Below are 17,593 nucleotides of genomic sequence, written 5' to 3' on the forward strand. Positions count from 1 at the left end.
TGCACCTAAGTCAGTGGCTAGTTATGTGCATTCCGGAGAGGTCAAGTGGTCATTGGATGACGTTGAAACATGGAAGAGATATCAATGGACTGGAAAAGAGGAGCTGGAGTTAATGTTTCTAGATGGAAAAGATCATGGACAGAGCATCATGGTTCCTTTCCCTCACAAGCCAATACAAGAGGTCATCTACTCGTACTGTCAACGAGACGATGGGTTTGAGCCTTTTGCTTACAAGGTCATTGGCGGACCTGAAAGGATATCTAGTACGCGAGAACAGACCACAGAGGTTTTAGAGGTGAAGGGAATATAGATTACCGTAGTCAATAGCACCACAACTCCACTTACACATTGTTCGGACACGTTGTGAATAGCATCAGGAACAATATGGAATGCATTTTACCTTCGTACGTTCTTAATGCACTGATTACTGAGACTCCTCATCTCAATCAGACAAAGCTATTCAAATGATGCCCAACACTTGGTTGTTTGACATGGGATATTTGCAGACTTGATTGGTTGAGGGCAAATTGGTCCTTAGAGTTGCTCCGAACGTATCACTGTCAGGATGCAGCTGACCTGACCTACCCCCCCCTGGCTGGCCTGACCTAGGCCCACTCTAACCCTAGCCCTATTAAAGAAGGAGGGTACGTCAGGTGAGGTATAATTAATTCTTTTAAAATTCATAGATACAGGTTAGGGTTAGTAGTTAGTTTAGCGTATAGTAAATGTTTATTCTTTTAGTGTTAGATAGAAGGGTGTAAGGGTTAGGGTTATAGATTGATCCTGGATTAATACAGGATTAATCTACATTTTTAGGTGGGCCTAGGTCAGGTCAGCCGGGGGTGGGGGGGGGGGGGGGGTACGTCAGGTGAGATGTATACCGTATCACTGTTGACGCTCTATAGGTGGCGTTAACACTATCAAGACTGCAGTCTCGGGTTACCAGTCGGCTACACCTGACCAACATGTAGAATAGAAATCCTCATGAATTGGAAATATAGGTCTATGCATCATAGGAAACCGATACGTGTTAAAAGTAACTGCAATGCGCCAAGATATCAAAGCTCCGCGAGGTAAGTAAACGGTGTTGGTTTATACTAACAATGGCACTAATAGATATCTCCTAGTGTGGTGGAGATAATGGCACTTCAACCTCAATGACACTAGAAGTGTTAGGTGGGTTCTTCCAGAATTTGATCACCTTGAGTCCAACCGAATCGAAGAGAGCCAACCACTGCTTTTCTGTGCGCTCCTGCCCAGCCAAACACACCATCATAGTGATATCAAGCGAAGTAGGTCCTAAGAGGCATTTTTCGTCATCCAAGACATTGTCATGGATGAGCAACCTACTATAGCCAGGCTTCATCGCGCCTTTTTGCATTTCTAGAATCTTACGAGCTGAGGCATCGGGCCAATCGTGGATGATGTGATGCATGTAATATGCACGGGCACCTGTCGACGAGTTAACACTGAATTTAAGAAGCCTCTATTGCGAAGACTGTACTCTTTATTGGCTGCGGCGTGAAAAAACTGTACTCCAGCTTGTTGACGGCGTTGGGGATGATTGCTTTCTCATTTGCGTCGGCAATGACTTCTGGGAGATCTTCGAGATAGATCCTTGAGGCTACCTCTGGGTAGGCAGTATAGAACCTCAGTATATCTTGGCCGATGCCACCACCAATATCGACAAGCAGTGGACAATTGTGATCAGATTCATCCACGAGGTTTTTATGAGGGTAAATTTCCATCCAGGCTGGCTCTTTCATCGTTGAAAACTTCATGAGGGTGTTGAAAATCTCTCCTGCTTTTGGATTTTCCTTCAAATAAGACCACATACTTTCATGACCGGTTAATTCTTTGACCGGAGTGTCATTGGGATCGATAGGGTTTTGGTGGCCTCTTTTCGCTAAATATGCAGGCAAGAGATCAAAGGCATGGTGACTGATCAAGTGACTGTGGTTGTGAGAAGGGTTCTGTCCATTTGTGTAATAATACTCACTAAAAGTCGATAACTGTACCGAACTCTGGGCTGGAAAGATCAACACAGAATTGATTTGGCTTAAACTTTTCTATTGGTACTTGCTTGAAAAGTCCATTTGCAGCCAGTAGACGAAGGAAGCGATCTTCAGCCCTTAGTGTTGCTCTCAAGGATTATGTAGGTGGTCGATGACGCAAACAGTACTTACGGAGAAGCTGGGAATCACACCCCCCGACAAGTTCCGCAAGTTCCATGCTTGTCATAGGAATGTTGCCTTTTTCATGCCATTTGCCCATCAAACCTAAATCCTTAATGACTTTCAATCCAGCCATTACAGTCGGCTGATTTATGTTAGTTAGTTAACAAATAGAACTTCATCACGATCAATATACTTGCCAGAAACATACATTATTTAGATAGAGTCTAGTATAGGTCTCCCATGGTGACTCCAAAATAGCAATGGCTTCGTACGTTGCTTGCAGTGCTTCAGCTCGATCTTCCTCAGACGGGAATGAAGACACGGTGACATCTTTTACGGCGCGTAGATATTCGGTGCCGTGGTTGGGTCCGCCGTTGTTTGCCATCGTAAGGTAACTTAGAAGTGGAATCAAGTCTAGATTAGCTGGCAAAAAAATGAATATCCTCTTCCAATCACTTTGGCGATTTCCAGGGAGAAACCGAAATCTATGACAGATCAGTGTTGCCTATTTAAATCCTCAACACTTTGGGTTCCTTTCTGATTACTCCGCATAAATTTTCAGGAGGGCGGATCAAAAACCGGATATTTAGCACCTTAAATGTTGAAACAAAACAATAAGCTCGCTCTGCCAGGAACAAGCTCCAGCTAGCGTTGAGGTACACCAGATAATAGGGTTCTTGGCAGCAAAAGGTATGATTGCCTTGAAAGAGGACGTCCACATGCCGCGTCGCCCGGTTCTAATGCAAATGTTTATCTATTAATAAGTAGTTAATATAAAGTGCGGCCGATAAAAAAAAAGAAACACCCCAAGTAATGGTATTCAGGTTATTGGATTTGGGGGTAAGTCGAGAATCGAATGCTCCGCAGACCAGCTCTTAATGATCGCTAATAGAGCCCTTAGGGTTTCAAACTCGGGGTCAGAGCGAACGGATTGTTTCGTTGGAACCTTAATAACCCATGTCAAAATGAGCAAATCAGCTCGCCAGAGGAAAATGGTAACTCTATTGAGCTGACGACGTCATACAAATCAGCAGCGCACGCGACAAGTTGTGCGAGTTGTGACGACCCAACAAGCTACAGGCTATGACAGCCACACCAGACCCTGGTAAGCGCGGGCGGCAGAGTCTTGTACGAATACAGCTAACAAGGAACATAAGTGACTCCCTGGAACAGAAGAACCAGAGTATACGTCACTTAAATATAATACAAGGCAGTACTGATACGCTCCTTGGCAGAGCGCGCGCGACCATAGAAAGATTGTATAAGAAATTAGGTAGTAAAGAACAGGGCTTACATATACAGAATAGACTTAGACGCACTCAAGGACAGACACAAGCTACCCTACTGCCTATGACCACCTGACTGATCACCAAGCGGTCCACTGGCTAGCAAACTAACCCCACTGTTACCGAGTATTAACCTCAGCTATACTATTAGCAGAAACACTACTATCGGATTACTGAGCGTAGCACGAACCGGCTGATTATAAACTTGTTCATGGTATGAGTTCTCGTGGTTAATGGATTTGGGATGGTACTATTATGTCGCAAACTGATATCGTCGTATCAACATTATACTATGTCGGTCGATGTTCAGCGCTAAGATTGGTGACCTTGTGTAAAGGGACACACAAGAATTCTCAACCGATGCTGGTAGGCTAGAACTTAGTAGAGGACTGTGTTCTTACCTTCTCAACAAATGATGTTGAATGTAAGTTAGTGAACGCGCAATCCTTACAACCTCGCTCTAAATATTCGTCAAACTTCTGACGGCACACTTCAATTACGAATTCAGTTTGAATATATTCCATCACATCCTTGCCCTTGAACGTAAATCGCAATGTATCAGGTTATTTTGGCTAGGTCTATTTCTGACTTAAAAGGTTTCTGAAATTCTGACATACCATGAATGCCAAAATGCCCTCAACTAATACTTACACTAGCATCAAAGACATCGAGGCTTTTGAGCAACGTTGCTGTACTGTAAGACTTTGGGTCTTGAGTAATACTGGTGTGACTCTTGATACTCGTACTACTTGCACTGATCACCTGAACTATTTCAGAATGGGATCATATATGACGAGCTAGACAGGAGATCAAGGTTTGCGACGTGGTGGTATATTGGTCATAGCCAAAAACCTTTTGCCCATGCGAGGGCGGTTACTCTGATGCTTTCAGTCGTTAAACGAAACCAAACGGTTGATCTTGTTGGCTAAGAATGCTTGGCCACTTCCTTACCAGATCAGTAATTTGAGTCCGGTGCCACTGCGTATTAACACCTACAATCTGCTTACTCTTAGCTGAGCCACCTCTTGCAAAACTTGTTCAACAGAACCGACAATTTACCAAGCCCAGAAAGCAATATAACCCCGAATATAACCCCGAACGACTTTAAAACTTGAAAATCGTTTTATATCCAAAGCCTTGGCATTCAAGAGCCGCTCATTAAACGGGCTTGATTTGTGGTGACGACGTCGATCGCATCAACTGACGACATCATAAGAGCAGCCCGGTTTGGTCCCGTACCATCCCCTTCTGGGAACACGATATAATTGCTTCTCATCAAAGGGAAACGCGAAGGGTTCATTATATCTTTTGAAGCCGTCCCTGCGAAACACACAGCTCGACTGCTTGTCAAGCGACATGGAGGCTGGGGCCTTCACGATCTCAGTTATTATGTGGTGATGGCAGAATGAGACGTGTAAAATAGCCACTCGGTCGAGCAGCGTATGAGGGTCAGTAAAACAATGACCGACCTACTTGAAGTAGTTAGGAATGGGAATCGACTCCGACGTAACGCTTGTAGGTTTCCAATGAAGGGGTGCGTACTACCGTGTCATGAGATCGCAACACTCAAGTGCTTGGCCATATCCCATATTAAGTGAAAAACTCGGATTAGAATGTTTATGGGAAAAGGCCAACAGCTGCAATCTCGGCATCTTACGAGATAACCATGTCTGTATATATATGAGTGGCTTTGCCTACCTGTGCGTGTTTTTATACCTCTTCTTGCATCATTTGTTCTACTTTGCTATTCACTTGGGTTTTTCATGGCCATAATATAGTTGGAAAGCACCCTTTTTGCAAGCTCTTTTTCTATAATCTCTATAGCGGGTTTCAGAAGGGCTGTACCTACTATGGCCAGTTACAAGTTTCTTAACAGAAATTGTACAAGGCTTACGAGTAGCTGTGGGTGGTGCCGTCAATTCCTTAGGTTTATTTGGTTTAGATTCGGTAAATCTAAAACGTATGAGTCTGTTCACAAGAAGAGCATGAAGACTATCCCTCTTCACCATATGACAGAGGCAGTTCCTTCGTACAGTCGCAGCAATGTATAGCCGAGCTCGATCTGTGTAGCCAAGACGCTGTTAGGTTCTTCTACAGAAACAGTAAGCAGAAACGAATGAAGGTCCAGTTCACGGTCGTAACTTGACCCCAAAGTCCCTTGTATCATCCAAAGGCTTCTCCTTGGTGTGGTTTTCCGAATGAGGTTTAAAAGAAAAAAGAATCTAAAACAAAAGCGCTAATATAGAGACTGTTCTTGCGCACTACCAGTCTCATTCCTATCCATCAGTATTGGATTACAGACCGTACTTCAATAGCAGAACTTACAGCTCCTGGAGCAGTAATTAGAATGCAATGTCGCGACGATCTCGTCTAGTTGATAGAGAGGTCAAGTTGCCGTTGGCGCAATGTCCCCAGGCGTGCTCTCAACTTCTAGTTGGTGTAAAATATCTTGTATGGGTGCTCCGGATCGAATGCTCTTGAGGATGTCGTGGGCCTTGGTCTCGGGCAAAGACCGCAGTGCCGATACGATTGACTCGAGGCAGCCACTTCGATATTCCATCTCGGCATGGGTCCGCTTCAGTGCCGAAATTCGGGATTCGGATGGCTGGGCGTTGTAATTACACTCGAACCCCTTGGCAACGCAGACAGTACATCGCGGACGTTCGGCGGAACACTAGAAACCCGGGGGTTGTCAGCGTGGGTTACTACTGCCACGGGGGTCGGCTGATATTGCTGTCTTTCATACCCTGGTCTTGCGCTTCCTGCAACTTTCGCAAGCTGCGGTTGCGTTTCGTCTTCTTGATCGTGCAGTAGTATACTGACATTGTTTTGAAGTGTCAAAGGTTGTTTGCGAAGAAATTTGAGGGGGTGTAGTGGGGTCGTCTGGTGGTTGAATCGCCGGTTGGATCTCTCGATAAGTAGGATAAGCAGCCATAGCTGATGTTTGAACAGCTAAAGAAAGACCATATCGCCATCTATAAAACGTGACGTTGCGGTTGAAAACAAAACGTGGATGTGGCTTCCTTAAATATGTATTTGCTATTGTCCTGTCGCTTTTGATAAACACTTTAACGACTCGGTCCTCGGAAACTGTCGTAGTCAGAGCACTGGTTAAACGCTACAACCAACGTCACCTTAATGGTAAATAGTGGGTAATAAGTTATATAAGCCAATGAAACAAACGCTCTCGTCTCGGGTGTACCTCCGTAAGAGCCAGCCAGTCATATCATAGCACTTATGTCATGCTAGACTTAGTTGTTGTGAAGAATGCGTCATCAGAGTCCAACTTCATCTTGTCTCTGTGATTTTGCATGTCATGTCCATAAGACAGGTTATCCTCGTAGTGGCCAATGTACTCACACTAGAGAGTCCGCCGTCGTTGTCTAGATGAGTTGGGGGGCACTCGTATTTGGCGCGGAACTACATATATATTGCATAAAGCCTTGTCGATCTTCAAGGCGCACAGGTGCTAGAAACACTGGCAATGATCTTCGGACCAAGTCCACCGCGTTGGCGAATACGATTCGAGCTTGCCTTGACTCCACTCTGGCATTATCACAACCCTTCCTCTTACTCGTTTCCAGATATCACCCTCTGCAAGGCCATTCGACATTTGATGCTGCTTTACTTGCATCTATTCTGAAAAAACTAGCAAGCCCTTCGCTAGCCTTGTGAAAGTGCTGCAGGCAAGACCAATGGAAACGCGGTTCCGGCGTCTGATTGAATGCAACTTTGAGCGATCAATTATACGCATGAGTCAGGGCGTTCGTTGCGGTGCATTGTGGACACCCTTTCCTGGGTCGTCAGCATCGCCGTCGGTCCACTAAATCATATCACTGAGGTGAAGACTTTGGACGTTGGATATAAAATCTCGGACCAGCGCCTAATTCCTCTGTATCAGTGAAATACTACTCCCCAGTTTCGACGAAACCAGGGCTCAATCCATAATCATCTTATGATGTTGGCAGGAAGCAGGGAAGACTTTGTTATCTTGGGTTCCGCCTCACGAAGTGAAGCTAATCAGTACAAGTGGCCCTCGCGTAGATAGATAGATGTCAAGGTTTTCGACAGTCGCCAAGTACAAAGTGTTACATCTTCCTTATTAATTATATCTCGATGAAAAGGGAGGCGCTAAGGATTGCACATACTGGCTGACGGCGTTCTTGCGACATTTCCTACCTCTTTCGAGTTTATATGCTTAGTTTACGGCAGCCTCTAGCGTGGCGATTGTTGCCCGTCTCTCTCGCCAGTTTATTCGCTCTCACGAATCTGAATTTGCCAAAACCTCTTTGCGAGTGTTCCTACGTATGCTGTTGATGGATCTGTCACGGCCAGATCCAAATCCTTCTGATCTCGACCGCGGCGGTCCTTGCCTCGCATCTCGAGGTCCTTCATTATCGCGACCGCCTCACGGACCTCCATGATGCCCCTTTCCAGGGCCAATGAAAGGAGACTTTGCGCAATGTCTCCGACTCAACTGCACCCGCTGTTGAGCATATGGTAACAAGTCATACAGAGACGGAAATAGAAGCGCCACTCTGGGTTTCGGCCCGAGACATCACCTTTCTGGAGCACCGCGTTGGCGAGAGACATCAGTGTCGAGCGCCAGAAGAATGAACGCAGTGGTTCTGGGTATGTTTTCCGGCAGTGGAGGACAATCATGTTGAACTGATTGATAGCGGCCGCTTGCGTTACTACTATGTCGGTTAAGTAGCCGCATAAGGTTAATAACAGCCAAGTGGTAATATATGCTGAACGACGTTCGTCAAACACCATTCGAATAATCCCCCAAACACCTGACTTACTCCAATACAAGCGTGTAGGTGTGCACAGCCGTCGCCTCTAGCCAACTCTAGCGTCAGGCCGAGAAAGAATCTAGAGTCTGGTATAGGAACCGTAGAGGATTCTTGATTATACGCTTATGGAGTTGCATAGAGAGGAATATTAGTTACAGATGTAAGCTAAGATGCCTTAAGCCATAGGACTTACGGCAAACCAAGTGTAGCCATAATCTACTAAGATAATATAAAGACTTCCTAGCAGGGTAGCTAAAAGAATCAGTCGGTATTGGATAAAACTATATGCTCTCACGTTAAGTTTACATCCGTCAGGCAATTAAGGGTAGCCCAAGCCATCTGAGCCGTGGCAAGCTGCCAGGCCGAATCATTTTCGATACCAATGTCCTCAGAAGCAACCGAATTGATGCCGAAGAGCTCAAGTATCTCGGCCATATCTGACATTTCACCGAGATATCGTTCGTGCCCCGCCCCGGCTTCCGAAGGAAAATGTGGTGACAGACATGTACATCAGGGCAGCCATAGTAAAATGACGGTACTTGTAGTCTTTTTGTCTTTTGCCCATCGCTGCTTCAATTCCTAGTAAAAAGCGCAGCCGACAGTGGCGGCTTCCGTTTTAACCGTGGCATACTTCAGCTATCGCGTGGCGAGGCTAAGTGCACAGCAACATGGCTTAATGGGTGTTACTTACACACGCCCAGGAGACTAGAGCATTGATGAGAAGGCAGGAACAAAGCGGGTTGTTTCCAAGGAGGCCTTCCAAGAAGAAGTCCACATCAAACAAGGGCATCAACGGATGGTTTATTTCGAAGTAGAGTGAGAGCACCTTGAATGTCAACTCGTTAATCATGGTCACATTTGCCCATTTAGAACTGTCAACACTCAGAAATCTCTTGTTGAACGGTTTCGAAGGCGGTGAAACCCCAGAAATGCGCGAGGCACCTGTGCCCATGCAACCAAGCTGCTGTCGCACACCAAAGGGAGACGGGTAAGGTTGAGGATGATTCTCATGAACTATGCTGAGAGAGATACGCGACAAGTGCTAGCTAGTTTTCAGATCAACTGCCAGTCAGCGGTAACTAGAATAGCATTATTATGATGGAGGCTGCCAAGTCAAGGTAGGAAGATCAAGGACATTGCCATCTTTGTTAGTTCTGCTTGACTGCGAAAGAAGCTCGGAATCCATGCTTGACGGCTGAATCAAAGACCTAATCGGATAAGCAATGGGATGTGTCATCATCAGCTCAAACTCCAGAGAGGATTGTTCGGGTGGCAAATTTGCCCCGTCAAGTGAATTCCAGGACAGCGCGATGCCACAACCACGCAGAGCAGAGGTGAGCTCCGCGGGATCGCTGCCGTTCCTAAGAAGTTGAAGTGCCTCAAAAGCCTCTCCGTCCGACACACTTTTCAACATGCTGATCAAGTCGGCTGCTTCTGCATTGCTGTCTGCCTCTTCCTTGTCCACAAGTTGAGTGCCGACGGGGACTTTCTTCCAAATCCTGTCGGACATCAGTCGATACTTGCACGTGATTCCCCGACGAAGGCATTGAGAGCAGGTCAACCGTCCATCGCACTGTGGAGGGAAGACTATCAGCATTTATTGGCAAAAGGCGCCTGATGGTATGCGCCAGGCGAGGTATGTAGAGAAAGGGATTTCTCACGGAAACAAAACAAAAAAAAGGGGGGGGGGAGGGGGGGGGGAGAAGAAGAAAAAAGGTAGACCCCCAGAAAAGAAAGGAGAGTAAACGCACAGCATTTTTCTTTTCCTGGCAGGAATCGCAAGCTCTGGAAACGTATGGACGCCGTCTCTTAGGTCCCTTGGGCTCGCCGCTCTCGCCGTCTATGGGAGGTCCATCGGTATTGCTGGGCAGAGGTCGCGGAAGGAGATGTTTGAGGCCGTTGTTATTGAATGACATTGAAAGAGATGCCTGACTCGAGGCCGTGACATGCCAGGTGTTCGTTCACCCAGACAAGTTTGACAATAGAGGAGCACAAAGGGGGGCCCCAGCTGGCGGATTACTACTATTTCGGAGAAGAAGGTAGAGCCCTCTACTTGCCGCGCTCGGCGTTTCGGCGTCCTAAATTCTTTTAGAGAGAAGAAGCTCGTTTCTAAAAGATTGTTACCAAGAGGAGCTAAGGGCACGATGCGGATTAAAGAATGCCATAGGTAGCGTACGCAGTACGTCTGCTAATATATACCTATGCCACTCCACGATGTAGCCGGTGCAATTTGACTAGGTCGGACTATTATCGGTGGGAGCTTTGATTGGTCATACGCATATGCTCGCCAGTCTAGTCCAGGCCAGGCCAGACCAGGCCAGGCCAACTATAATGATATCATATTGGCCTGCGAGTCTGTAGAGGCCACGGTGATGATGGGGGGTGGGGAGGGCCGAAGCTGGCCCAAGCTTGGGCTGCTTCCGATGACAGGTGGGAAAGGAGACGAATGCGAGGCCAACGGGCGATCTGTGCGCCGAGAGGCAATGGAATTCTAGTTCGCTATATGGAAAATTTGAAAGATGCATCGGAGTGCATTCCGTCCAAGGGTGTTCAGGCTCAGGGGCCCACAGTCACCGGGAAATAGCTTTGCACATGGTGGCCCAAGGGGGGGAGGCATAATGCCCACGGACCCCGCCCACGAAGCTGGGGGCCGTAAGGGATAGCAATGTCAAGGACTGGGGAAATCCCGAACAGCCCGAGAAGAATGAGGAAGAAGCCAATGTTACTCATTCATTGGCTGCCGTGTGATGGCAAACAAAACCAGCCACAATGGTGCGATGTGGTGGGGTTGTGAACACGGAGCGGATTGTGTCGCAAATCACACGCATTTATTCCTTGTCCACGGAGGTGTGCCACCACGTGATTGCCATATTCGTAAGGATGATGCTGCGGGAAGGAGCAAATCCTCTGCCAGTCTGCCCGGCAGGCACGAGCGCTTGGACCCTGGATGGGTGAGTTCTTAACTACGGTGTACTTGCCTACTTGGAACGATATCAACCGACAGGGCAACTGCGCCCCGGTTTTTGGTCGTCCCCATACGGGTTCCAAACCCGACCGCTTTCGTCCTTCTTCTTTTCCTCTATCATTGGTATCCTCCGCCCTCCACAAAAATGAGACCCAGCTGCCCGTGAGGGTGTATCAGTGGAATGATAGGATGGGTGACCGGCCACACCACGACAGCCGGCTGCAGCTTCCACTCTCGAGACGGCTTGGCCGATTAGCCACACAGTCCGGGCTCTAGCCACTTCTAAAGAACGAAGCACGCATAGATGGGCAGAAACACGAATTGCCAAGTGGCGAGGCTATCGGCGCCTGACATCCAATCGTTCAGAGCGGAAACAGGTTCCGGGAAACTGCCCAACCGTCTTTCATAGTGTCCGGGCTGGAACTTTCTTCTGGCACCCTTGACCCACGGCTGACGCAGCCAGGTCGGCAGTATTATCACGTCACTATGCGGCATTGGATTGTAAACACCTTGCTGTCTCTTCGTCCGGCATACTGTACAAGCCCGTATGCTGCCTGATATTAAGCCAAACCCGGCAGCCAGCTATCTTCCACGAGACGCCTCGCATTACGGTGCCTCTACGCTCAGGTGGACCCTGCCATAGTCCTCAGTATAGTCACCGCTGACCAACAACTCCCCAGCCTGGCCATTCTAGAGATTGACACCGGCTTACTGTAAGTCGAGTCAAATTCTCCGTCTACCACTGCTCTGCCGTGTCGTGCAGCACTCATGCCAGGCTGGCCTGGCCAGTCCCAGAAGCAAGACCGGGGTTGGGTCTGTTGTCTAAGCGATCGCAGTTTGCTATCTTTTTCGTTACTTTCCATTTTAAATGTATGCACCACTTTGAAAGCGTTACATGCAAGGGTCTGCATTGCGGCTCCATTAACATTATATAAATGGATCTTGGTTCGTCATTTATCTATCGCCTGTGGTCAACGATATTCCAACCAGAATCCTCCCGCACCCAATCGTCCCGTCTCTCAGAGTCGGACAGCTGATTTCACCACACACTCAGTAGGGATCTTGGAGACGGTCTTACCTCTGACACTTACAAACCCGTCAAGCTGTCCTCGGAGTTCAACATAACCGACCAGACGGCCCGGGGAACCCCACGGAGCTTTCTTATATGACAACTATCCGTACGTTCCCTTCGCTAGGGAGTCCCAGTAGCCATGCACTTCTCGACCGGTGATGGCGTGAGCTCGACTCACCCAAGTAGGTAACCGAGCCAAAGCATCCTTTGAAATACTCCTAACTCCTTTACCGACTTGACAGAGGCGAGTGCTCTGCAACAACAGCATCACCATCAGGCTGCCTGGCCTCCCTTCGAGCAGCAACAGTCACCCTTCGAGCAGCATCAGTCACCATTCCAGCAGCTACTGGGACACCGCGCCGCAGCGCCTTCGGCTTTGACCTTAACCCCGGTATTCTCATGGCGCACAGCGGACCCCCAGTCGTCCATCTCGACGCGTAGTTCTCAGTCATGGCAAGGCTCATCATCTGGCAACCCCTCTGAGTCTCTATCATCGCCGACAAGCTCCATGCTGTCGCTCGTAGCTCCTCAATTCGTCCAGTCGGCAGGGGAAACGCGGCCCGTCCAGCCAGTAGACTCACCGGAGACGCCAAAGCGCCGCAGGGGCCGCCCAAGACTTTCGGAGACCAGCCAACGCGCCAGGACTGCGCAGACGCCCGCGAGAACGGCCAAGAAGACCAAGCGTCAGCGTGCCTCGACAACTTCAGCAAGCGAGGACGACGACTCGAGCAGCAAGGTTGGAGACGGCGGCGGCGGCGGTGGTGGCAGCGACGACGACGACAAGAGGAACAGGGTCCGCGCGCGCAACCGCGAGGCCGCCCATAAGTGCCGGCAGAAGACGCAGAAGGGCATCAGCCAACTTCAGACGCAGGAGGCCGTCATGGGAGGCATCAACAAGAGCTTGAAGTCCGAGGTCGAGATGCTGCGCGAGGAGATTCTGCTGCTGAAGCACATGGCTCTCCAACACAGCGGGTGCGGGTGCTCGTTCATCGAAGAGTACATAGCCGGCGCGGCGCAGAACCTCGTGCAGTCCGGCGCCAGGATATCCGCTACGCCTCGCGGCGGGAACGCAGAGACGGACGGCCAGCACTCCATGGCCGGGGGCGACGAGTGTTACATTGATCGGCGGGCATACGACACGCACAGCAAGGCGGAAATGTACCTGACTGGATTCGAGAGTGGGTTCTTTGACTTCGAATCTACCCCGTATCATGCCGCAGGGATCCAGCTTTGAGATGATAAAACCATCTGCGGCGGGAAGAAAAGGTGAGTAGGAAAGTCCGATGGGGGTGGTGGAGAGGGGGGCGGGGGGGGAAGGCGCAAATTGGGAATGGAAAGGTCAAAGGAGCACGCGTTGCCACATTAATTGATCACGGATACAGCGTCCAGTTAGAAACTGGTACAGAATCGACTGGCACAGTCAGTCACAGTGGGGTGGAGTTGAAAAGGCGCATACTGGTGCTTCTCGTCAGCCGTCTCTGGTGTGAAATTCTTTACACGCGGCCCCAGGTCTGGTATGGGATGGGTGTTTTTTCTTTTTTGGGAACGAGGTAGTCGGAGCCACCATCACGAAAGCATGCTTGGCAAAGGTAATACAATAATACCTGGCTTCTGGTTTACGTCTGAAAGTCCGCCAATGTGTTGGGATGCTACCAGGCGCAGCAGAGGAGTTATTCACTCAGTGCCTGGAGCGAAAGAGTCTTGTCGCTTCAAACACGAATCCTAAAAGGCCGGGATACCCTGCCTCTCCCCCCTCCACGGCTTCTCCTAACCGCGCCCGCGCCCCCCCCTTACCCTATCTCTCATACAACTACACGCGCTGCCACACACTTTCCTCGTTAGCATCATATTCTCTCTCATTGATACCTATAAAAAACTCTCTGAAAGATCGTAAGACAAACTGTTACGTCTACGTAAGGTTGGTCGGAATAGATGTTGGTTAGGTTTAGGGTTAGATTCAGGGCCACTTACGAATGTGAATTGGTTAGGAGTCGTATGTTTGTGGCTGGGGGGCAGGATAATGGCTAGAGCTATCCTCTTCCATCGTCAACTGTGCCATTTGGAACCGGCTGCTTCTAGCAGGCCAGTAAGAACCAGGAATATGCCAGGAGTGCTAAGACCTTATCGCTTCATCGGGTAGATGCTACGGATGTACAAGTACGTATACGGTAAACAGTTCCGCCGGCTAAGCAACAGGGTTCGTTCCAGCACGCACATGCTCGTCTATCAAAAAGAGACGGGCTGGGGCCCAGGGGAGATTAAGGTTGGTTTTCTTTCCTCGCACCCACAGCGGGCTCTCCACTGGTGTTGTTCTCGACGGAATGCACTCCGGTCCCCCGACCAACGACCTGCGAGGGACCCCCCTCCCCTTTCCCTTCCCCCACCTCCCCCCTCATCAGAATACCCTTGTCCTCTCGCGCGCATGTCATAGTATTTGGTCACAGGTTAATCCCCCTAAAGCCCAGGTTCAGGGGACGGGGGTCCTTGGCAATGACGGGGGCACAAGTGAGCCACTAGTGCAACTCCATAGACAGCCTCGACTTCTGACGCAACAATGAGAGGACCCGGAGTGTTGTTGGCGAAACCCCACGAAGTGAAGCCCGCCGTCTGTCCAGAAATTGTTGCCATCATGGATCACGCGCCGTGGGTTTTTTTTCTTCTTCTTTTCTTCTTTTTGCTTTTTTTGTGCAGAGGCCGTGCATGGATCGGTTTTCACAGTGTGTGTCTTGGGAGGGCCTCCGGTGAATCATCCCCTTTGCCAGCATCGCGCTTACTAGGATCCATCTGCAACGCAAGCGTCTTCAGGAGAACGCGGCTTAAGCAACCCATTTTATTGCCCCGCGGAGACTGCAGGGCCTCCTCACTCGCTCATGTAAGATGAGCCGTTCCTATCGTGTCGGTTGGGGAGGCGGAAAAATCTCCGTTGGAGTGCCTCGTCTCCATTTTCAGACGGGATATGACATTCGTTCCGATCAAAGCATCGAGAAACCCCTCGTATTCCTCTGTTCAAAAGCATCTGTCTTTAGCCTTCGCCTATCTGTGGTATTTTCCACCCGCCGCCCACGTCTCAGTTGACGACCGAGCAGTGTGAGCACAAACTGTGAAGCCCACACCTTAGAGTGTGGTCAGTTGCACTGCCAATACCAATGCTATCGTCAGCGCCGCGTGTTCCCCCCCGAGAGGAAACTGTAAGCGGAATGGTCGGCTCCCGGGCAATGGTGGCCCACCGCCCCGGCGGATGGTCAGCAACTGATGCCTGTCTTATCCAACGTAGCTCCGCCGGAGCACGTTCTCCGTGTGCTGGACAACCCTAGCGCCAGTCTATGGTTGGAACCCCTAGCACAGTCAAGGCTCCCGGATCTTTATAACGAACGGCGCAGGAAGCTTTTCTTGACATGATCCGAACATGTCAGCTTTTCAAGTTCCGAGGAGACTGGCAAGAAGAGATCCCATCGTCCCATCCCAGCCCCCCCACTTCCGAGATAAAGCACAAGCCATGGCACCGACCGCGGCGATGGATAACTGGACAGAGCACCCGCGGCAGCCGGACCTGTCAAAGTATCCGAAACTCTCACAGGAACAGACGGGCCACCTCCGCCACTTCCACAACCTCGTGTCCCAACCCGACAACGACTGGGACCTCATGGGGTCGCAGGAGCCGCTGCAGGAGTTCCTGGACGCCCTGGGCCGACCCCGTCGCCCGCGAGAACATCATGTACAGCGGCCACCTGCTGATGATGGTCTCGCTCTACGCGATGCTGTTCGACGACGACGGGTTCGAGGCGCCCGGCGCGCTGCGCTTCGTCTGGGACCCCCTGTTCTTCGGCATGGGGCCCGAGACGTTCTCGTACAACGCCCAGACGCTGCAGGACACAATACTGCGCGAGATGGAGGGCAACGGCTGGATCGGGTCCTGCTGCGAGCCGAACTGCGTGTTTGTCGTCTGCAACCAATTCCCCGTGAGTCCTTTCCCCGACTCGGGGCAGACGCGCCTGACGTGGTGAGCTAACACGTTGTGCCATCTTATTGGGGTGCGGCTCAGGGATGCGCGTCGAGGCACGTCCGTAATCGAAGGAGTCCTGGAGAAGTATAGGGCGGCCTGGGACAAGAAGGGGCTGGTCGGGCCGGATGGGCTACTCCCGGATTTCTGGATGGTCAGGCAGAACGTGACCCTCCCTGCCAGAGACCCCGCCTGGACGGCCTGGGGATGCGTCTTCATGAACGCCTGGAACAGCGCGTTCGTGCGGTCCCATTTCGACGAGCAATCTCTGGGCCACGTCACCAACACCGGAGGGGAGGTGCGGCTGAACCAGCCCCCGGTCGCGGCCGAGTTCAGGAAGATCGTCAAGGAGCACGTGGCGTCCCCGACCTCCCGCGCGACGCTCGAGACGGCGCGCCGGACCGTGAAGGAAGCCATGCGGGCCGACCCCGCCGCGGGGGGAGAAGGGCTTCCCGTACACCAAGCCCACGTTCGGGTACGTCGCTCAGTGGCTCTCGGAGATGGGTAAAGACGCGGCGCTGGAGGGGCTGCTCGAGTACGCCGACAAGAACCTCGGCCCCACGTGGGAGCGCGGCGGGCTGTACTACCCCCGCAACGACCAGCGGTTCGACGGCGAGCTCGAGTGGACACACATGGACCCCTTCTCCGGCAACGCCGCGATCGGGTACGCGCGGCTGAACGTGGAGGACGGGCAGCGGATCATGTGGGAGCGGCCGTGGACCGCGGAGGCCGTCGCGTCTCGGCCGCACGTCGACGGCGTCGACTTCCCGCGCGGCGACTGGGACCCGGCGAGCGGGCTGCTGGTGCTCACCGTCCGCACGTGGGACGGCGGCGCCAAGGCCATCCGCCCGGTCGTCAAGGGCCTGGAGCCCGGCCCGTGGGACGTCTTCGTCGGCGGGGAGCTCGCGGTGTCGCGGGTCTTGTCGGCCGGGGAAGACATCGCCCTCGAGGTGCAGGTGGGCGCCGCCGACCTGGACATTGTCGTCATGAAGCGTGCCTAGGAGAGGGGGCGCCTCCGGAACAGGAATGCTTGCGAATGAGTCAACCATCCCAAGATATTGTATTCACCTCGTGGCTACCCGCGTCATATTTGACCTCATCAAATATGTAAAGCACAGCGAAGTCAACCTGTGGGGGGGAAACGTCATACACGATATGCCCTCAGCCGGGCATCGCCTATAACCTGTATACAAAAAGGAAAAAGCCAGAAAAAGCAGATAACCAACCATCATCGTCGTATCACGTTGCCGTCTATCCATGAATAGCGCCCGCCGTGCCGTGCCATGCCATAAAACAC

General features: G+C 50.8%; 4 protein-coding genes across 4 annotated transcripts; 2 read left to right on the top strand and 2 right to left on the bottom strand.

Annotated features, from left to right (window-relative positions):
- Positions 1–1,123: 1,123 nt before the first annotated feature.
- On the bottom strand, positions 1,124–1,955 carry GLRG_03316 (uncharacterized protein; the record flags this gene model as incomplete). Its single annotated transcript, XM_008094001.1, has 2 exons — positions 1,124–1,452; positions 1,505–1,955. Coding segments are annotated over 2 exons (780 nt in total), but the record flags the coding sequence as incomplete, so codon positions are not given.
- A 196-nt stretch (positions 1,956–2,151) lies between these two features.
- Positions 2,152–2,562, bottom strand: GLRG_03317 (uncharacterized protein; the record flags this gene model as incomplete). The annotated part of the gene is made up of 2 exons (XM_008094002.1): positions 2,152–2,319; positions 2,386–2,562. The coding sequence occupies 2 exons, from the start codon at positions 2,560–2,562 to the stop codon at positions 2,152–2,154; spliced, it is 345 nt and encodes a 114-aa protein (XP_008092193.1).
- A 9,976-nt stretch (positions 2,563–12,538) lies between these two features.
- Positions 12,539–13,530, top strand: GLRG_03318 (bZIP transcription factor; the record flags this gene model as incomplete). Its single annotated transcript, XM_008094003.1, has 1 exon — positions 12,539–13,530. A coding segment is annotated over one exon (992 nt), but the record flags the coding sequence as incomplete, so codon positions are not given.
- A 2,262-nt stretch (positions 13,531–15,792) lies between these two features.
- Positions 15,793–17,297, top strand: GLRG_03319 (uncharacterized protein; the record flags this gene model as incomplete). The annotated part of the gene is made up of 4 exons (XM_008094004.1): positions 15,793–15,911; positions 15,964–16,296; positions 16,390–16,699; positions 16,761–17,297. The coding sequence occupies 4 exons, from the start codon at positions 15,793–15,795 to the stop codon at positions 17,295–17,297; spliced, it is 1,299 nt and encodes a 432-aa protein (XP_008092195.1).
- Positions 17,298–17,593: the final 296 nt, after the last annotated feature.

This window comes from Colletotrichum graminicola, assembly GCF_000149035.1.
Source record: "Colletotrichum graminicola M1.001 genomic scaffold supercont1.10, whole genome shotgun sequence".
NCBI classification, from domain to species: domain Eukaryota; kingdom Fungi; phylum Ascomycota; class Sordariomycetes; order Glomerellales; family Glomerellaceae; genus Colletotrichum; species Colletotrichum graminicola.